Source organism: Oryctolagus cuniculus, chromosome 1, assembly GCF_964237555.1.
Source record: "Oryctolagus cuniculus chromosome 1, mOryCun1.1, whole genome shotgun sequence".
Taxonomy (NCBI): Eukaryota; Metazoa; Chordata; class Mammalia; order Lagomorpha; family Leporidae; genus Oryctolagus; species Oryctolagus cuniculus.
Window position 1 is genome coordinate 84,496,177 of NC_091432.1, and position 22,602 is coordinate 84,518,778.

Here is a 22,602-nt window from a genome sequence, read left to right on the forward strand (position 1 = left end):
ATTTTGATAGATCAGCATTTGGACTTATATTACTCTATGTAAATATTATTCTTACTTGAGTCGTGTACTTTCTATCACATTCCTTTCTTGTGTAATGTTATGTTTTCCTTAGAATTACTAATTATCTCATTCCTTTTCTGTTGATCTTTTTCTATGTGGCTATCATAACACATTTTAAACTTTATTCCAGAATTTGTAGTTTCCATGCAAAACCGCCTAACATTTTGGACAGCCTATCAATTCCATATTTATTATTTCCCATCTTCCTCCTGCAAGTTTGTCCTTCTAATCCAGAAGCATTTCAAGAGAGCTCACAGCCAATGCCTTGGGAATCTTCCTTTACCATCATTCAGGATGTTTCCTTTGCCTCTCTGGAGTGAGATCCCTATTCCTTGGATTCCACATGTTGCCCTTTCTTAGTTCACTCTTCTTATTTGATAAGTGCACCCTTTTTAACCTTCTGAAAAATGATGAAAGGAAGGTACATCTATTGAGATCTTACTTGTCTGAAATTGTCCCTATTCTAATCTCATACATGGTTAGTAGTTTGGATGCAGAAACAGAGGTTGGAAATAATCTTCTCTAGAAATTTTGAAGGCATTGGTCCATTGTTTTGCATCTAACTTTGCTACCAAGGAACTTTGCTAATGACATTCTTATTTTCAATGTTTTTTAATGTGACTTTTTAAAAATCTGGATTTTGTTAGGATCTTATTTTCCCAATGTTCTGAAATTTCATGATGTTGTACTTCTGCATAATTCTACTTTATTTATTTATGTGTTTACTTAATTTATTTGAAAGGCAGGGAGACAGAGAACAAGAGACAGACAGAGCATCTATCTGTTGATTCACTTACCTGATGTCTGTAACAGCCAGGCAGCCCAAATTGGGAGCCAGAAACTCATTCCAGTTATCCCATGTGAGTGATGGGAACCAAATATTTGAGTCATCACCTGCTCTCTCCCAAGGTATGCATAAACAGGAAGCTAGCATCTGGACCACAGCCAGAACTTGAGCCTGGGCACACGCACCAATATGAGATGTGAATATCCCTACTGGTATCTTAACTGTCCTGCCAGTGGCAGCCCCTCGATTCCACTTTAATGTGGGACACTGAATGGGTTCATTCAATCTGCAGATATCTCCATTCACTCTGTAATTTTGTTCTTAAATGGTCTATTTGCTAATTTCCCCCTCCATTTTCTTTGGTCTCTTTCTGGTATTGTTATTTGAATGTTAGAAATCTATATCTCCTTTTTTCTTTTTCATTTTTATATCTCATTGTTGTTCTTGTTGTTTGCATACATTTAAGAGTTTTCCTTAAATTTTTTCATAAAAAAATTTAAATTTCCATTTCTTGTATCTCATTTCAAAATTACTGGTAGCTTTATATTATATTCCAAATATCCATTTTTGTACCTTTTTGCATATCATGGATATAATGCTTTTTCTTACTTACCTCATGGTAATCACAGGTATTTTTCCTCTACCTCCTACACTGTCTCATTTGTGCCACTTTTTCCCTTGTTTTGGCCTCTCGATGTTAAAAATCCCCCTCAACTCTCTTGTCATTCTTCCCTTGGCTCATATTAAGAGAAAAGCCTCAAAACTGAGTCTCAGAGTCAGGCTTGTTAAAGATTGGGCTTCACTGAGGAATAACTGAGTAGAGCACAGTCATTTCACTGGAGGACTACCCACTGCCAAGGCTTTGTGTTGTGTTTTGTTGTCGACTTTTCTCTTGGACTGATCACTTTTCCCAGAAAAGACTCCTCCAATCTCCTGCCATTAAACTTGGCAGCCAGAGCCAAACCATGGGAGAGGCTATTTAGCATAGACTTTAACTCTGTCTCCCTGGTTAGGAATTAACAATTTATCCTTCTTTCTGCCTAATGCCCCATGTCCAGAGTCCTCCAGTTTGAGAGCTCCAGAGAGTGAACCTCTAATTTTCTGCCAGGGTCAGAAAAAGGGAGTTGCCCAGATAGGGACAGGTGTTAGGATCCAGGAAATAAACTACATCTTCTATAGACTCTCAGGCAATTTTCTTGTTTCCTTCTCTGCCTGTGTCCTCTATATTCTGCAGGCATATAATTCAGTTCATAAAACTTTTTTGGAACTTCTTGGCATGAGTTGACACACTTTTAAGCCTCAGCCCTTGTGGCTTCTATTTTATCTTCCTCTGATCTGTGGAGCCAATTACCACTTATCCATCTGCTTTCCCACTGTCAAAATTACACGATTTTCTTCTTTCCTGCCCTTCCCACCCCATGGTGTGTGTGTGTGTGTGTGTGTGTGCGCGTGCGCGTGTGCATGTGTATGCACATGTACTCCCATAGGGACACTGCACTGGACTTTCAGAAAAAAGAATAGATAAAGCCTATTTCAATAAGTCATTCTTCCATTTTAATCAGATGCTCTTTCTTTTATATCTTATCATAAAATATTATAACATTTATCCTGTAGTACATTTGTGCTCTAGTACAACAAATATTCACAGAATTGAACATGTCACACTTTAAGTGACTGATTTTAACCACTTTTAACAAACCCATCTACAGCTGAAAAAATCTGTTTTCCTCTTGGACATTTATTTGATCATTACATGGAGAATTGAGGTGAATCATACCTTCATCTCCATTCTCTTTAAATCCAAATTAATGTTTATGGCCAAATGTTAAATCTCTCCCTGTTCAGTGCAATTGTTAATTCTGTAAGCCATACACGTTGATTGTAGAAAGTCTAGAAAATAGAAAAACTTAAGGAGAAAGTAAAAATTCATGCATGACTTCTACCTCTTTCTCAAAGTAATATATAAAATTCTTTCCTCATCTCATCAGGCTACCTGGATTTATTTCTTTGCAAGTATCTTCCTCTGCAAGTACTAGCAACAATTTGAACTGTAGGCTTTTAGACATTTTTATGCTTGTACCTACATATGAAAGATTGGATTTTTTTCTCACAAAATAGAGGATCATGCTATACATATAGTAATAAAACTTGGGTTTTTTTGCATAATGATATATTAACACTTTTCTAAGTGAACATTTTTTGACATGCCTCATTCTTTTACATGGCTACTGCAGTGCTTCTAAACCATACTCATAAAATAAGTCCACTAATTCTTGATACTCTACTTCCAAAGGCAGAACTCAATCCCCTCTCCTGAGGGTGGGCCTAACTGTTAATGGGAAGACTATGGGCAGAAGCGACAGTGACTTCTGAGACTAGATCACCCAAGGCATTGAAGATTTTCTTTGCTCTCTCAGTTCACTCAGTCAACAAAAAGCCAATTTCTATGTCATAAGGACACTCAAACAACCATAAGGAAAGGATCAGATGGCAAGAAAACATGGCTTCCTGCTAATAGCCACTGAGGAACTACGATCCTCTGCCAAAATGCACGTGGGGAAGACATCTTGGAAGTAATTCAACCCTTCAGCCCTACCAATACCTTGACTGTAATCTTAAGAGAGACTGTGAACCAAAACCACCCAATCAAGCTACTCCCTGATTCCTAATCCACAGAAGTTGTGATATAACAAATGATTACTGTAGGCTGCTATGATTTGGAGTGATCAGTTACACAGCAACAGATAATTGATACAACTTTGGTCCTGGAAATGAGATGTAGCCATAATACATACCTCAAAATGCAAAAGTGGTCCTCCAGATAGAAGGGAAAAGCTGTAAGGGCTTTAAGGAAGAGTGCTAGCAAAGGTCTAATGAAAATGTTAACAGAAACCTAAGAGCCACAGGGAGGTTGAGGGTGATCCTTAAAAAACAATGAGAAAAAGCTTATTGGAAATTGGATGAAAGGAGATTCTTGTTATTTAGTGATGAAAGTTAGCAATTCTGCACCCTGTGGTAATATGGAAAGTAGAAAATGTATGTAATGAACTAGTTGATGTAGCAAGAAGATCTAGGCAAATTACCAAAGGCTTCTCATAGTTTCTTCTTGCTACTTGTTATGAAGGAAGAAAATAAACTAAAGGAAGGATTACTAAAGAGGAAAAGCTAGAACTTGATGGTTTTGAAAATCCCCAGCCTCTGCAGATAGTCCAGCTGAGAGTGTGACTATAAAATATTTTGTTGACAACCTCAGAAAGATCTGTGATGGTACCCCAGAAACCCATTCAGTCAATAGCATGGTTTCAAAGAAGCTGAAGGATATGATCCTTCCTTGGCTCAGAAGAAGCCCAAGGTAGGGAAGGATTGGAAAATATATATATAGATGTGATTTTTGTCTAATAAAGTGAACCCCAGTAAGATGCACAGGAGGCCCACAAGTTTCTAAAAATAATGATATTAACACAAATACCACAAACTTAGATTGAATGGGACAGAGACAAAACACAATGAAAAAAAAAAGAGATACTTAAAACCCAAAATTTTACTAACAAAATTACATGCCTCCATAAGCAGCTTACCTTTGAAAGAAATGGAAGGATTAATTAGAGGAAGAAGCTAAGAATCCAGAGAGTGGAGCCAAGAGCCATGGAGAATAATTCCTGAGCATGTCCTTGACTTAGAATCAAGGAACCTCTAACATGTGCCAGGTGAGTTTCAGAATTGCTAGAGACTAATAACAGCTTCCATCCTTCCATTTCACCTCTTTCTGACCAGGAATATCTCCAGATTGGTCATTTTATGCCTGTGCTACAAATGTGTTTTGGATGACTATGCAGGTAGATAACATCATTTTAGCTGATGGGGATTGAAATAAAAAGAACTATACTCAAAAAGCTACATGTAAAGAAAAACACTAGAGAGGCCATATCCACATCTGGATCTGATTAAGATGAGGAGGCTATAGACTTTGAGCTGATGCTATAAAAGGTTGACACTTGGGTTGGATAGGGTGGTTTTGGAAAAGGATAAATATCTTTTCCATGTAAATAACTTGTGGACAGAGGGAAGTTTTGGTTTTTAAAATTATTCAACACTCTTCCTTTCTAAAGGTGGTACCTAATTTGCCATTTCTTGGCCTTAGACTGGACTTGGCCATTCAATGTCAATGAACAGAATACTGTAGAGATGATATTGTGTGACTTCTGAGAGTAAGTCATAAGACACTGTAGCTGGCTACTTTTTTAAATTAATTTTGACAAATAAAATTAGAGCTATTTGTTTGGTACAACATAATGTTTTGAAATATATAATTTATGAAATGGCCAAATTCAGCTCATTAACATATGCATTACCTCACATGCCTACCAATTTTTGTGGTGGTAGCTCTCTTGGCTAACTTTCTCTAGCTTAAGCCAGTTATGTCATGAGACTTCCCAAGCAACACTATAAAGAGGTCCACGTGCTGAGGGACGGAAGTCCTCTGCCAATGGACATATAAGTATGCTATCCTGGAATCAGATCCTCTGGGCCTTCAGATAACTGCAGTCCCAGCCAATACTGTGACTATAATACATTAATACAAAAGACTGGGCCAGAACCACCCAGCTCAATCACTCTCAAATTCCTGACCTATAAAACACTAAGACAATAAATGTTTGCTATTTGAACAGCTAACTGTTAGTACAATTTATTATACAGTGATACATAACAATACAAGTATATATTAGTCTGTTGTTCTCCATTCCCTTCTATACAAGTATGTGCAATGCTATAACAAGCCTACTGAGATATATATATATATATACACACATATATTTATGATATCAAAATTATTTCTTCTGGATAAAACCTTAAAATTGGAATTGCTGGCTCTGCACATTTTAAATTTAAATAAATATTGTCAAATTTCTCAAATACTGCCTAAAATAATTGTAACAATTTATATTCCCCCAAAGAGAATGCCCTTATATCTTTGTTAAATCGAAATGTTACTAGTCTAATTTTCTAAATCCTATGAGAGAAAGAATTTTATAATTTTATTAACTTGTATTTTTTAGATATTGGTGAGGGTGAGCATCCCTTTGTATGTTTGTGGTTTGGAAGAAGCACCTAACTAATTTCAAATGGAATTCTCTTTGCCTGTTCCTACCCATTGATCATTACTCTTTCACAATGCCTAGCAAATAGCTCATTTTACATAAATGTACAGTTTTTTTGACAGAATAATGATCGAGAAAGGAAAATCAGACACATAAAAAGTCTTAATTGGGGCCAGCACTCTGACGTAGCGAGTGAGACCACCACCTGCAATGCTGGCATCTGATAAAGGCACCGGTTTGAGTCCCGGCTGCTCCACTTTCAACCAGCTCTCTGCTATGGCCTGGGAAAGCAGTAGAAGATGGCCCAAGTCCTTGGGCCCCTGTACCTGCGTGGGAGACACGGAAGAAGCTCCTGGCTCCTGGCTTCAGATCAATGCAGCTCCAGCCATTGAGGCCAATTGGGGAGTGAACCAGCAGATGGAAGACCTCTCTCTCTCTCTCTCTCTCTGCCTCTCTGCCTCTCTGCCTCTCCTCTCTCTGTGTAACTCTGAGTTTCAAATAAATAAAATAAATCTTTATTTAAAAAAAGTCTTTAACCCCATAGTATTGAATTCTAATTGGGGAATATATTCAATTAATTTAATTATCTCTCTCTTCTCCTTTATCATTATTCAATTATTATTCAAATGTTCTCATATTAAGTGTTAAAGTGAACATAGAGATAGGATTAAGTGTTAAAATGATTGTATAAATAGGCTCAAGTGTGGGGTAATTATAGTAGATAGAATTTAAAAGGAGACAATGTTCCAACATGGGAAGCAGTCCACACAGCCGACTCATAGAACGAAAATTGCTTTAAGTAACACTCTGACCTCAGAATCAGCCCTTATGGCTTCCTGGTCTCGCTGAAAAGCCTGTGAGAGCATTTCAGGCATGGAAAGCCAAGACACTGTGGCAAAAAACAATATTCTGCATGAAGGATCTTTGTGAGTGAGCCGAAATCAACTATTGGGATTGCATCAAATTGAGAAGTTTCTGTACTGCAAAAGAAACAGTCAGGAGAGTGAAGAGACAACCGACAGAATGGGAAAAAATATTTGCAAACTATGCAACAGATAAAGGGTTAATAACCAGAATCTACAAAGAGATCAAGAAACTCCACAAAAACAAAACCAACAACCCAATTAAGAGATGGGCCAAGGACCTCAATAGACATTTTTCAAAAGAGGAAATCCAAATGGCCAACAGGCACATGAAAAAATGTTCAAGGTCACTAGCAATCAGGGAAATGCAAATCAAAACCACAATGAGGTTTCACCTCACCCCGGTTAGAATGGCTCACATACAGAAATCTACCAACAACAGATGCTGGTGAGGATGTGGGGAAAAAGGGACACTAACCCACTGTTGGTGGGAATGCAAACTGGTGAAGCCACTATGGAAGTCAGTCTGGAGATTCCTCAGAAACCTGAATATAACCCTACCATACAACCCAGCCATCCCACTCCTTGGAATTTACCCAAAGGAATTTAAATTGGGAAACAAAAAAGCGGTCTGCACCCTAATGTTTATTCAAGCACAATTCACAATAGCCAAGACCTGGAACCAACCTACATGCCCATCAACAATAGACTGGATAAAGAAATTATGGGATATGTACTCTTTAGAATACTATACCACAGTAAGAAACAATGAAATCCAGTCATTTGCAACAAAATGGAGGAATCTGGAAGATATCATGCTGAGTGAAGTAAGCCAGTCCCAAAGGGACAAATACCATATGTTCTCCCTGATCGGTGACAACTGACTGAACACCAAAAAGGAAACCTCCTGAAGTGAAATGGACACTATGAGAAACGGTGACTTGATCAGCATAGCCTGACTGTTAATGAACAACTTAATACATTATCCCTCTTAGTAGTTTTTTTGTCTGTTCTACTTAATATGACTGGTTTAATTCTGTAATTAATACACAGTTATTCTTAAGTGTTGAAATTTAACTTAAATGTGATCCCTGTTAAACATAAGAGTGGGAATAGGAGAGGGAAGAGATGTACAATTTGGGACATGCTCAAGCTGACTTGCCCCAAATGGTAGAGTTAGAAACATACCAGGGGATTCCAATTCAATCCCATCAAGGTGGCATGTACCAATGCCATCTCACTAGTCCAAGTGATCAATTTCAGTTCACAATTGATCATAATGAAAGGACTAAGAGTCAAAGGGAGCACATAAACAAGTCTAGTACCTGCTAACACTAACCGATAGAATAAATAAAGGGGAGAGTGATCCAACATGGGAAGCGAGATACTCAGCAGACTCATAGAATGGCAGATGTCCTAAATAGCACTCTGGCCTCAGAATCAGCCCTAAAGGCATTCGGATCTGGCTGAAAAGCCCATGAAGTATTTCAGGCATGGAAAGCCAAGACACTCTGGAAAAAAAAAAACCTAAATGAAAGATCTCTGTGAGTGAGATCCCAGTGGAAAGAACAGGTCTTCAAAGAAGGAGGTACCTTTCTCTGAAGGGAGGAGAGAACCTCCACTTTGACTATGACCTTGTCTAAACAAGATAAGAGTCGGAGAACTCAGAGGGCTTCCATAGCCTTGGAAACTCATGACCGGAGCATAGGGAGATTACTGATGCCATAGACAGGAGTGTCAATTTGTAAAGTCAACAACAGGAGTCACTGTGCACTTACTCCTCATGTAGGATCTCTGTCCTTAATGTGCTGTACATTGAGATTTAATGCTATAACGAGTACTCAAACAGTATATTTCACTCTGTGTTTCTATGGGGGTGCAAACTGTTGAAATCTTTACTTAATGTATACTAAACTGATCTTCTGTAAAAAAAAAAAAAAGAAAGAAAAGAAAAGAAAAGAAAGAAAGAAAAAGAAAGAAAAGAAAGAAAGAAAGAAATTATCAATTCCCAACTTGACTCTCACTGGGATTAAACATGACAATAGGTCTGATCTGATTTCATCATCATTTAAAAAATCATCTATTATTTTTCACTTTATGTTTCTGTGTGGGAGCAAACTGTTGAAATCTTTACTTAATGTATACTAAGCTGATCTTCTGTATATTAAGAGAATCGAAAATGAATCTTGATGTGAATGGAAGGGGAGAGGGAGTGGGAAAGGGGAGGGTTGCGGGTGGGAGGGACGGTATGGGGGGGAAGCCATTGTAATCCATAAGTCGTACTTTGGAAATTTATATTCATTAAATAAAAGTTTAAAAAAAGGGGGGGCCATCAAACATCAAAGAGGGATGTACTTTTCTCTAAAGGGAAGAAAAAACTTCTAATTTGCTTATTGCCTTGTCTAAATACTGACAGAGTTTGTGGATTCAAAAGGCTTCCATAGCCTAAGCAGCTCATGTCAAGAGCCTCGGGTGGTCACTGACATCATACATCAGAGTGTTAATGGTTAAATTAACAAGAGGAGTTACTGTGCACTAACTACCCATGCAGAACTTCTGTCCTTAATGAGTTGTATTATGAGTTAAATGTGATACTTGTTCCCAAACAGTTTTGTATGTGTCTTCAAATTGTTGAAATCTTTACTTAGTATAGAGCTGGTCTTCTGCGTATAAAGTTAACCGAAAATGAATCTTAATGGAGAATGGGACTGGAAAGGGGAGAGAAGGAGGAGAAAGAGGGGTGGGAGTATGAGTGGGAGGGTGGGTATGGTGGAAAGAATAACTATATTCCTAAAGTTGCACATATGAATTTGTATTCCTTAAAAAATAAATTAATAAAAATAAAAATAAAAAAGTTCTCTATGGTCTTTACCTTTACATCTTGTTTAAGCTTATCTGCTTCTAAAAACAGCTATATAGTTTTTATTTGAATATTTTAAAAATAACAAAAGGGCAGGCATAGTGGCGCAGCAGGTTAAGCTGCCACTTATGACACATGTATCCCATATCAGAGTTCCTAGGATTGAGTCCAACCATGGTATTCAATTCAGCTTACTGCTAATGTACACACTAGGAGGCAGCAAATGATGGCCCAGGTACCTGGGTCCTTGCCACACATGTGTGACTTGGATGGAGTTCCTGGCTCCTGGCTTCAGCCTGCCCTAGTCCTGGCTATTGTAGGCATTTGCATAATGAACCACAAGATGGAAGATTGATCTCTCTCTCTCTCTCTCTCTCCCTTTCAAATACATAAATTTTTAAGATAACAGAATATACAGTAAGTTAAAAAAAAATACTGGAAAGATGTAGAGAAAGGGGAACTCTCATATACTGCTGGTGGGAATGTAAATTAGTACCACCACTATGGAAAATGGTATGGAAGTTTTTAGAACCAGAACTGCCATTTGATCCAGCAATTCAAGTATTCAGTAACTATTCAGAGTATACAAAAATCACTGTATCAAAGAGATGACCTACTCCATCATGTTTATTGCACCATTGTTCACAATAGCCAAGATATGAAATTAACAAAAGTGTCCTTCATCAGATGAATGGATAAAGAAAATGTGGTAGATATACAGAATGGAATAATATTCACCAACTTAAAGAATGACATCCTGTCATTTGCAGCAAAATGGGTGGAACCAGAAGACAGCAGGTTAAGTGAAATAAGCGAAACACTGAAAGAGAAGGGACTTCTTTCAGAAATCTGCTTATTCTACTTCATATAAGAATATAAGAAAGCTTAAAAAAAAAGTGTGAACCCAGAATGTTGATTACTTCAGGACAAAAGGGTTGGGAGGGCTAGTAGGAGTTTGAATAATAGCTACTAAATCAAAGTTAGGGCAAAGGACCAAGTTCCTTATGTTACAAAGCAGAGTGAGGGAGACTACAGTTCACAATAACCTAATATATACTGCAAGAACAAATAGAAGAAGCTCCAAGCATCCAATTATAAAGTAAGTCAAAGAAGGGGAAATGTTGGTTACCTTGTTTTAATCAATATACATTGTACACATGTATTCAGACATCACACTACAGCCCATACCTATGTATAATTATTGTTAATAAAAATGTTTTAAATGTTAGGACAGTTATTTAACAAATTATAATGCTAATAACAAAAATAACAGTGATGCTAATTTTAACTATTTTTGGGCCATTATTTAAAGGTGTATATTATATACATAACTGTCATAATTTAATCTTTACTACTGCCCCATAAATAAGTATTGCCATTCCCCACTATCGAAATGAGGAAACTAATAATTACTGAGGTCAAAGAAATTCATTACAGTCACATATCTATTAAATGGTAGTGTTGGGATTCAAACTCGTCTGTGTGAATTCAGAGTCCATATTCTTTCTAAAATACTCAGTTGCCTGTTAGAAATAAATCACTGATATAGTTTTTTTCTCATATGTTAAAAAAAGGAAAGTCCCAGAAAAAAACTCACAATTTTAAATAAAGAGCATTGAAATGATATGTTTTTCCTGCCTTGGAGAGCAGCTTCTTGCTACAATTGATTCCATTTTCAATAACTGCTAGTAAAAAAAGAAAAGATTAAGCAAGAAGAATGGACATTTTCCTATCCTTTATGGTTTCCAAACTTAATTGGGCTATCAATGTGCAAGTGATTTGTCTTAGTCCATTTTATATTGCTGTAATAAAATATATGAGGTTGGATACTTTATAAGGAAAAGAATTTGGTTTTGGAGGCTTGAGTGACCATATCTGGCAATGACCTCATGCTATATCTCAACATAGCAGATGTCATCAAATGGTGGAAGCATGTGTACATGAGCGGCAACTGCAGAAGCAGTCCAACATTGTAACCTGCTCCCACAGCAACTAACTCAGTCTTTTGAGACTTAAGCTCTCCCAAATGATGGGCATTAATCCCTTCCAAAGGTGGTACCCCCATGACTTAATTGGTGTCCACCTGGACGCATCTCCTATGGTTCTACCAGCTTTCCACTGTTACTCAAAGGATCAAAGTTGCAGGACATGTACCACTGGGGGAATAACCAAATGCAAACTATAGCATGACTTAGGACCAGTTTAAATGAGAGAATGCAACTGAAACATTTAACTATGAAAAGAAGAAAAAAGGAAATGCAGTTTCTTTCCACGATGATCAGTTTTACCATCTAAGGATTTATGTCAAGCTGAGAAAATTCTCCCAGTCAGTTCAGAAATAGGATTGCATAATAAATTTTAACATAACACCATGAAAATGAGCTTAATACCTTCTTCACAAAGCAATTTGCAAACTTTCAGAGATAATTTGGGTTTCTAGATGTTGAGGTCACCAAAGACTGAAGGTGATTATACTTTTCAGCTGACATTTCAAAATGTCTCATCAGAATGATGTAAATTTATTTTTTAGAGAAGATAACACCCCCAAATTGTCAGAAGTTATTTTCTAACAGAACCATAGCAGTGATGAAATGCAACCAGGTGGGAAGTAAATGGCATTTTACGTGAGGACATTATGAACTAGATTTCTTATGGAAACATTTCTCCATTTCCCTTTCTGAGACCTGTCTGAGAATTTTTTTACAATGTCACTCCAGGAAAAGGAATTGAAAACTGTTTTCCTTTACCTATTGAACATGGAAAACTCATGTTCTGTCAATGCTGAACTCAGGTGCACCCCAGAACAATGTTTTGTTATAGGCATAACAACTCATAGGCAGCAGCAGTAGCAGTAATGTTAACATAGTTTATACCAGAGACAAAAAGAGGTATAATGATGGCATCATGATGACTAATCTTGCAACACAAACATAAGTAATGAGGATACTAGGAGTCATTTTTCTTCCACCTGTGTGTTGTTCCATATGGTAATTGAAGGGTGACACTGAAATGAATAAAACACTGATATCTCTCTAAAACAGGTGCTGTAGTCTCTCATGGTAATGACAGAATGTTTATTCATTAAATATTTGTTTGAAGTACTTATTCATGTATCTCTAGCTCAGTTTTATTCAACCAACTGCATATTAACTATTATTTATAGTATAACCAGAAAACATGACACCCATAGACACACAGAAAGTAATTATCCATTCATGGAAGCCATTTAAACAAAATTAAATAATAAAAATAACAATAATTGAATTTCCTAGTAAAGAATCTTGTCTTCTAAATGCATTTTAAAGAGAAGACATGTTCTCTTATTTCATAATGGCTACATTATTTTATTTTTCCCTAACATAACTTTTTTATTACAGATAGACCCTGACCTTGAATCATTTTTATTTAACCAATTCACAAACTGTTATCCTTCCTGTTTCCAAAAATAAAGAGCTGGGGGAACTTAGAAGATATTTATATATAAAAAATTTAAATTAAAACAATGTATAAATAACTTCTATTTATTTTTTTAAAAAAGATTTACTTATTTATTTGAAAGGCAGAGAGACAGAGAGAGATCTTACATCTGCTGGTTCACTCTCCAAATGGCCACAATGGGTGGAGCTGGGGCAATCTGAAGCCAGGAGCCAGGAGCCAGGAGCTTCAAGGGGCCCAAGCACTTGGGCCATCTTCTACTGCTTTCCCAGGTCATAGCAAAGAGCTAGAGTGGAAGTGGAGCAGCCAGGACTTGAACCGGTGCCCATTTGGGATGCCAGCACTGCAGGCATTGGCTTTACCCACTATGCCACAGTGCCAGTCCCAGGACTTCTATTTCTGATAACACATTTGATTAGATATCCTTGAACATCCCTCCTAACTGCAACAAAATAGTATATACTATATAAATATTGTTGAGTTGAAATGAAGGAATGCAATCCATAGATTTTAAACACTAAATGAAAGTAGGAACTCTAACAGGGAAGTCAAAATTAAAAGTTGCTTTTCCCTTGAGTGCTTTGCTTATACTATGATGCCTACCTGCAGAAAGACAATAGGACTTAAAGCCCAGGACTAGTTTCCAGTAGATTCCAACAGGAGACTTCTGCATAAAACTGGGATCCCAAAAGACAACCTTCACTGTAAAGATAAACAAGAAGGGGCCAGTGCTGTGGTGTAGCAGGTAAAGCCACCCCACCAAGTCATCCTATATGGGTGCTGGTTCAAGTCCTGGCTACTCCACTTCCAATCCAGCTCTCTGCTAATGTGCCTGGGAAAGAAATAGAAGATGGCCCAAGTGCTTGGGCCCCTGTGCCTATGTGGGAGACCTGGAAGAAGCTCCTGGCTCCTGGCTTATGCCTGGCCCAGCCCCCGCTGTTGCAGCTACTTAGTGATCCAGAGGATGGAAACTCTCTCTCTGCCTCCACCCCCACCCCGTAAGTTTGCCTCTCAACTAAAATAAATCTTTTTTCAAAAAAAAGAAGTTAATATTAGGGCTACTGAATGTGGAGTACTAGGAAAAGAATAAAAACAGATTCTTTGTAAATATGTATCTTATGCTCACCTTGCTGCTTATATTTTTTATTCATTCATATTACTTGTTTTGTCTACAAATTTTCTCATTAAAAAACCTAAGTGATTTGGAATTGGTGATGCTCCTAGGCAACTGTCAAGCACAAAGCAAATTCTCTCTGGATGAGTTCAGCTTCAGTTCTGGCCTCAAAGATGCCTAGAGGGGCTGGCTTCGTGGTGTAGCATGTAAAGCCACCACCTGTGATGCAGCATCCCATATGGGTACCAGCTCAAGTCCCAGCTGCTGCACTTCAGATCCAGCTCCCTAAAAAGCAGAAGACCCTGCCACCCAAATTGGAGACCCAGATGAAGCTCCTAGCTCTGAGGCGGCACTGTGGCATGTGGCCGGCATCCCGTATGGACACTGGTTCATGTCCCAGCTGCTCCTCCTCCAATCCAGCTCTCTGCCTATGGCCTGGGAAAGCAGTGGAAGAATGGCCCAAGTGCTTGGATTCCAGATGGGGAAGAAGCTTCTGGCTCTTGGTTTCAGCCATTGTGGCCATTTAGGGCGTAACCCAGCAGATGGAAGACCTTTCTCTCTGTCTCTCCCTCTTTCTGTCTGCAGCTCTACCTCTCAAATAAATAAATACAATCTAAAAAAAAAAAAAAAAAGAAAGAAAAGGAAAGGAAAGGAAAGAAAAAAATCTCCTGGTTCCTGGCCTCAGCCAGGCCCAGGCCCAACTATAGTGACCATCTGGAGAATGAACCAGTGCATGGAAGAGTTGGAAGAGTGAGCTCTTGCTCTCTCTCCCTCTCTCTCTCCCTCTGTGTGTGTGTCTCTCTGTAACTTTAACTTTCAAAATAAATAAATCTTTTTAAAAAAGATGTCCCAAAATACAGTTCTTCTCCCCATAATTATCTCATTGTAAAAAAACATAAAATGCACAAGAAAACAAGATGACATGAGTGAGAACTAGCAGTAACAGATTTAAAATACTTCAGAGATTGAATTATAAGACAAAACAGAAAATTACTATTACTGGTATGTTTAAAATGTTTAATTAAAAGAGAAGGCTAAATATTTGACAGAGAAATGAAAATTATATAAAAATGACAAATGATTTTTAAATAACCAAATTAATTTTTTTGAACTTCAAATTCAATGAATACTTCTACATGCCAGGGCACGCATTAAATATTTTCATGCAAGTATAGTTTTAATTTCATATTAACAAATATTTTTATTAGTAAGTACTAAAGTTGAAAAACATTTATATGGAAAATTTTTCCTTTGTTGATTCCAAGTTTTGGTTATGGTGAACAGTGCTGTTGTGAACATGGTGGTGCAGGTATCTCTGATACAGTCTCATACAAATCTTTTGGGGATATATGCAGTAATGGCATTGCTGGATCACATGGCAAGTCCATTTCTAGCTTCTTAAGAAATCTCCACACTGTTTTCTACAGTGGCTGCACTAATTTACACTCCCCTCAACAGCGTAGAAGTGTTCCCCTTTGTCCACATACTGGCCAATGATTGTTACTCTCAGTGTTTTGGATTTTAGCCATTCTGACATGGATGATGTAATATCTCATTACTGTTTTGATTTGCACTTCCCTGATGGCTAGTGATGTTGAACATTTTTTCATATACTTGTTGGCCATTTTTATTTCTTCTTTTGGCATAGCCCAAATTTGGAATCAGCCAAGGTGATCTTCAGATGAATGGATAAAGAAAATGTGGGAAATATATATGTATATATTTTCTTTGTGTGTGTGTGTATATATATATATATATCTCCATTGTCTATATATATTCATTATATATATATATAGACACAATGGAATATTATTCAGCTATTTAAAAAGTGAAATTCTACCACTTGCAGCAAAGTAAACACAACTGGGGCTGGTGCTGTGGCACAGCAGGTTAATGCCCTGGCCTGGAACGCCGGCATCCCAGCTCCCTTTGCAAAACTTCCCTACCCACATTATACTCTTCCCCTCCTTTAGACCCCAGGTCCTCTTGATTTCCTCACCCCTCTCAAAACAAATTCACCGGAAAAGATCTAATCATACATACAAAGTGAATTCAACTTTCTGTAGTTGCTTCTTACTTAACTCTTATTCTGAAATCGAAGTCTTTATTCCTACAAAGTAGACTGGGGTGCGTCCATTCTATACTTAAATTCTCCTAATACCCATTAGAGAATCAGTCTTATGTTTTGCAAGCTTTTCCCACATTCATTCTTTCCTGTGAAAATGTGAAATCCACAGTTACCTATGCAAGATTGTGACTGCTAAAGAAACCTACTCAGTCTTAAGTTTCAGCCTGATGCACATTGGATATGAAGCAAAATGACCCAGGTTCATATCTTAGATGCACTTGAATTAGACATATTATCTTGGACAAATCCTTTATTCGCTCTAAGCCTGCATTTCCTAATTATTACAAGAGCTATGTATAAGCACTTGCCTCACGAGATGTTTCTGAACCTCAAAGGAAATCATAAACATCTAAGTATTCACCAATGGCAAAGAAGTACATACAGTGTGAGTGATCTCAGGCATCCTAAAACTTCATTAAACTTTATTCCTACTTGCACCATCCTTGGGTCAGGAAAAACGCATTCAATTTAGACAAGAATAAATAATATGACTAAGGTTCTCAGAATAGTGAAAGGTTCCAAGATGAAAGGTACAGTCTCTTCATTCAATCACAAAATAAAACTAGGAAACACTCATTAGAACTAATGTCCTGGGCTACTGTAATTAATTCAGCTATGAAAATCAATTTGTAAAAAAACAGCAAATGGTTTTATGAAAATCAGATGGACCTGGATGGAGACAGATGGGATGGTATTAAACTGCTAGCCAGTAAACTAGCAAATGAAAGTCATGAGAGGGGCCAATCTTGTGCTGCAGCAGGTTAAGCCTCTGCCTGTGATGCCAGCAACCCATATGGGCACTGATTCAAGTCCCAGCTGCTCCACTTCTGACCCAGCTTCCTGCTAATGCTCCTGGGGAAGGCAGTGCAAGGTGGTCCACAGGCTTGGGCCTCTGTACCAAGGTAGGAGACCCAGTTGGAGTTCCTGGCTCCTGGCTTCAGCTTGGCCCAGCCCCTTGCTGTTGTAGCCATTTGGGGAGCGAACCAGGGGTAAGAAATTTCTCTAACTCTGACCTTCAAATAAATAAAATCATTTTTAAAAGTTATAAGAGCTGGCGCCACGGCTCAATAGGCTGGCTAATCCTCTGCCTGCGCGCCAGCACACCAGGTTCTAGTCCCCGTTGGGGCGCCAGATTCTGTCCCCGTTGCCCCTTTTCCAGGCCAGCTCTCTGCAATGGCCTGGGAGTGCAGTGGAGGATGGCTGAAGTCCTTGGGCCCTGCACCTGCATGGGAGACCAGGAGAAGCACGTGGCTCCTGGCTTCGGATCAGCGCGGTGCGCCAGACACGGCGGCCATTGGAGGGTGACTCAACGGCAAAAGGAAGATCTTTCCCTCTGTCTCTCTCTCTCACCGTCCATTCTGCCTGTCAAAAAAAAAAAAAAGTTACAAGAGTGGACTGCAAATCAAAACTTGCAAGAATTACAAATTAACCCACTGGATGTACTTGAAAGGAATTCTGTTCCTAAAATAAATACATTTTCCAAACACAATTCAAGCACTCAAAAAAAAAAAAGTCAAGATATCAGTAGGGAATAAATACACACATCACCAACATGCACATTTTTCTGCCATTTTCTCCTCTCTGAAATTATGAGGATGGGATAGAGATTCTGTCATTGATTATTTTTGGAATTCTGTGGAATGGGGAAAGAATTTGGAAGCAGTTGCTTTGCGTTCTGTTCCTCTGCTAGAAGTGAGTCCCTTCTCCCAAGAGGGAAGTCACACAGCCTGCCGGGCCCAGCTGGAAGCCATGCGCTGGGCAGGATCAACAGGTACACATGCTGCTCTTAGCACCACCAGAGGCACTGTGGGCGCAGAACGAAACCCAGCTCTCCCCAGCTGGAAGACAACTGGTGGACAGAGAGAAAGACAGCTCTCTTAACCCCAAGCCTATTACTATTCCCTAACATTTCAAATGTGGGTAAGAGGAAAGAGGGCCAGAGGGGGTTAAGACACGCGGAGGAGGAACCCTCCCCATTCATTCATTCACTCAAAGGACACTGCTGGTGCCCACTGGACTCAGCAGTGGGAGCACAGAGAGAAGACCTCGAATGGTCTACCGGGCGGACACAAGACGCACAGCGGCGGGACGCGAGGTCGCGCTCGCGTTGGGGAGGCTTGGGGCGCCCTGGGAGCCCCGAAAGGCGCAGCCCAGCCGCGCCCATCCCCCTCCCCGGCGGCCGCGAGTTCCGAGGCGCGTCCCCTTGGCAACGGGTGGCGGCGTGGCTGGCTGGAGGCTCTAGGGCAGGGAGAGGCCTCAACGGCCTCGGGGGCCGCGCGGCGGGAGCGCGGGAACCCGGCGGCGGCGGCGGGTGGCGGGTGCCCCGCGAGGCGGGCTCGGCCGGGCGGGAGTGACCCGGGCGGTCCAGCTCCCCGGGCGTCAGACCTCTCCGGTGAGCGCCGCGCGGCACAGCGCAGGTAACCGGCCCCTGTCGCCCCCCGGCCGAGAAGGACTGGAGCCCCCAACGGGCCGGGTGCTTGGTGGGGAGGCCAGGCTTGAACTGGGCGCGGGGCGGGCCGGGGGCGCGCGACGGGAGCGGAGCGCCTGGGGTGCGAGGGCCACGAGGGCTGCCCTTGCGGAACCCAGAGCCGTCTCCCTCCCCTGGAAGGCACAGGTGCCAGCTGTATGGCCTTCGGCCAGTCATCTCCCTGGCCCGTGCCTCGGTTTCCCCAACGTTACACTGGGGAGGGGGTCTGAGGAGCTACGTGGTCATCTGCTCCTTCCTGCCAAATTTTCGCTCATCATCTCCGCTCTGCGCACAAGTCCAGGCTCTCTTTAACTGCTTTTGACTTGCAGGAGTCTTCCTCCTCTTCCTCCCACCTTGAATGCTATTAGTTTACTTTCATTCTGTGATTCACGGGAGTTGAAGGCCTTTTCAATACTTTCCTCACATATTAGATTATTTTTAACGAAAACGTTGTTTCTGGGAAAAGAAAAAACTTTTTTTAAAAACTTTAGGCAAGTGGAAACATCCCTATTTTTCAACAGGTGAGCCAGTGCCTGCTGACCCACTGAGGAACTGTATGATTCTGATTTAGGGGCAATTCTCAACATTTCTGTTTTTAACGCTCATGGTACATCCATTCTAACACAGTCCAGAAAGGGTCATAGAAGGAATGTACTTAAACCAAGGCAGACTGTTAGAGGATCCACCAGAATGGAAAGTTTGAGAGCATCTAGTGGGCCTCCTTTGAATAGGAACTCTGATTTTTTAAAAAAGATTATTTTATTTGAAAGTCAGAATTACAGAGAGAGAAGGAGAGACAAACAGAGAGATAGTTCTTCCATCTGCTGTGTCACTCCCCAAATGGTCCCAACAGCCAGCACTGAGCGAGGCCAAAACCAGGAGCCAAGAGCTTCATCTACATCTCCCACATGGATACTGGGGCCCAAGCACTTGTGCCATCTTCCACTGCTTTCCCAGGTGCATTAGCAGGGAGCTGAATTGGAAGTGGAGCAGCCAGGTCCCCAACTGGCACCCATATGGTATGCCAGCACCACAGGCATAACCTACTATAGCACAACACCAGCCACGGAACTCTTATTTTACTTGTTCTCCTATACTAAGTACTTGGCAAAGTCTTGGTACCAAGCTGTCATTCCGTAAATAATAAGTAGGTACCCATGTCAGTCAATTCCACATATTTCAGCTTATCACTAAGCCAATACCATAAATGCTAGGGGGTATTAAAAACAAATAAAGCCCAAATTTCTATACTTTATAGAACCAATAGCTACAACACATACACTCATATTAAATGATTTTCCAATTACAAAATTATCTTTTATAGGTTAACAAAATGTAAGCATTTAAGAAATCTAGATCATTTTCTTCCTAACAGGTTAAAAATCGAGAAATATAAACCAGATGTAGCGGGTTCTTGACATGGAGAACCAAACTCATAATACAATGGGGTAAGTGTTGAGAAATTTCTGTTTAATAAATTGATACTTTATGCCCAAAAACTCCCTGATGAAAAATGAATTTTGAAAATTACTACTAATAAAAGGACATGCCAGTTATTTTGGGGGAAGAGGCTGGGAGGAGGGGAGGAATTTCAAGTAACTGTACTTATCATTCTATAGTGTAAGTCTCTCCAGTCTTGACTATGCTGATCTAAACTCAAAAATTATGATTTTCCAACTTTTAGTGATTATGTCATTGTCTTAGGGTGATGAGTGCCCAGGCTCATTTGCTCATAATGTTTCCACAAAGCAGCAACTGTTAGCCAGCCTACTCCTTTCTTGTGTTGTTTCCAAACTTAACCTCTGTTCTTGCTCTTAAGGCTGAACTCAACTTTTTTTTTTTTTTTAAAGATTTTACTTGTTTGCTTGAAAGCTAGAGTTATATACAGAGAGAGGGAGAGAGAGAGAAAGGTCTTCCTCCAATGGTTCGCTCCCCAAATGACTGCAATGGCCAGAGCTGGGACAATCCGAAGCCAGGAGTCAGGAGTTTCTTCCAGGTCTCCCACATGGTTGTAAGGGCCCAAGCACTTGGGCCATCTTCTACTACTTTCCCAGGTCATAAGCAGAGAATTGGATTGGAAGAGGGGCAGCTGGGACACAAACAGGTGCCCATATGGGATGCCAGCGTGGCCAGTGGATGCTTAACCCACTATACCACACTGCCGGCCCTTGAAATCAACATTTAAACACAGCCTGAAAATAGGTCCAGCTCCACAAAACAGTAGCAAGAATGGAATGGCTTATCAAAACTTTAGTAAAGAGATAGGAATGAAACTTGTATAGCATTTACCATTGTAGAAAATGAATCAAATTCCTTGTTACAAATACCTGTTCCCTGCCACCAGCACCTCAAAGGTTTCTCTTCCTATTGAAGTAGTCCACTGGCCACTTCCTGACCCAGGACTTGGAGAGTGGGGAGTGTATGGGGTGGAGTTGTAAAGCCTCATTGTGACTGTGACTGACCTTGGCATCTGTCACACCATTCTGGTGATGGATGTGTCACCCGACACATCTGGGTGTGTTATTGCAGTGATTCTATTCAGGCGTGACTTTGACACCAAACGAAAGGAAAGCTGAAAAGTCTGGATATAATAACTGTCACTCCTTCCTCCTTATAATAGCCCTGCTAGGTGTCATTTTCATTTTACAACAAGAAAACAGAAATATTGTAATCTAAGATCTTGTAACAAAAGACCCCAAAATACAAGTGGCTCAAATAAGATGGAAGTTCATTTCTATCTCAAATACCAGTCCAGAGATAAAGCAGACCAGAATTGAAAGGGCAGCTTTACCATCCTTAACATGATTTACACCTCTGAACCCAAAATGATTACTTCAGCTCCCACTATCTCTACTAAATTCTTATTTTTTAAAGAACAAAGTTTCTTAATGATCTATGTATGAATTATAGTATAGGGCTTAGTACTGTGCCTGGTATACACTCAGTACTCAATACCATCATTTTTAAGAGACTGGAGAGAAACAGAAATCATGATTATGCTCTTAATAGAGGGAAAGATAAGGACAAAAGGAAAGAATAACATTTTTCCTTTTAGGAATGTGGCCTAGTCAGGGCAGAGCCAGAACTTGGTTTCAGCTAGCCCCACTAAAGGCTGGGAAATGTGGACCCCAACTGGGCAGCCCTGTGGCCAGCAAAAGCTTTGAAATTCTGTGATGCAGATGGTCCCCAAATGATGATGGCTTGACTTACAATCAACTTCACGATAGTGTAAAAGCAATATGTATTCAACAGAGACCATACTTTGAACTTTGAATTTTTGTCTTTTTCCAGGCTAGTAATTTATGATAGAATACTGTTTAGCAATGCCAGGTGGTGGCAGTGAGCTACAGCTCCCAATCAGCCATAGGATCAGGAGGGGAAGCAACTGATAACCTGCAGTATACTGAGTTGCTAAACTGTGATAGTGGATTAATTAGGTGTACAAGAGTACTTCAACAAGTTCATGAAAAAATAGATGTTAAAAGATAATGCATATTTTTCATGAACTCTCTAAATTACCCTCATATTAAATTCATTTTTGACTTATGATACTTGCAACTTATAATGAGATCATCAGAACACAACCCCATCAAAAGTAAGGGAGAATGTGTAAAGGAAGAATTGTTATCGTGAATAATGAGGAGTCTTTAACACACTGAGACTCGGAAGAGTAGAGAGAGGGAAAGCAGAGGCGAGGAGAGAGAGAGAAAGCAGCAATATACCCTAGAATATACAGCTGGTTAGTGGAAGGAGACAAGATTCAAAATCAGATATGTCTGAACCCAATCC

General features: G+C 39.8%; 1 protein-coding gene across 6 annotated transcripts in view; it reads left to right on the forward strand.

Moving 5' to 3' along the window:
* Nucleotides 1-18,019: 18,019 nt before the first annotated feature.
* The window catches only part of DEUP1 (deuterosome assembly protein 1), a 111,252-nt gene continuing 106,669 nt past the window's right edge, over nucleotides 18,020-22,602 (forward strand). For 2 of the 6 annotated variants that reach the window (XM_008262718.4, XM_051850273.2), the window contains exon 1: nucleotides 20,189-20,261. Coding sequence is in view for 3 of the 6 variants with exons in the window: in XM_008262705.3 (XP_008260927.1) it covers nucleotides 20,233-20,261 (29 nt within the window). In the remaining 3 variants the exon portion in view is untranslated. Of the gene's footprint in view, nucleotides 18,118-18,627; nucleotides 18,764-18,896; nucleotides 19,335-20,188; nucleotides 20,262-22,602 lie in introns of those variants that run through there. The other 4 variants (XM_008262705.3, XM_008262709.3, XM_008262713.4 and 1 more) reach the window with 4 other exon arrangements.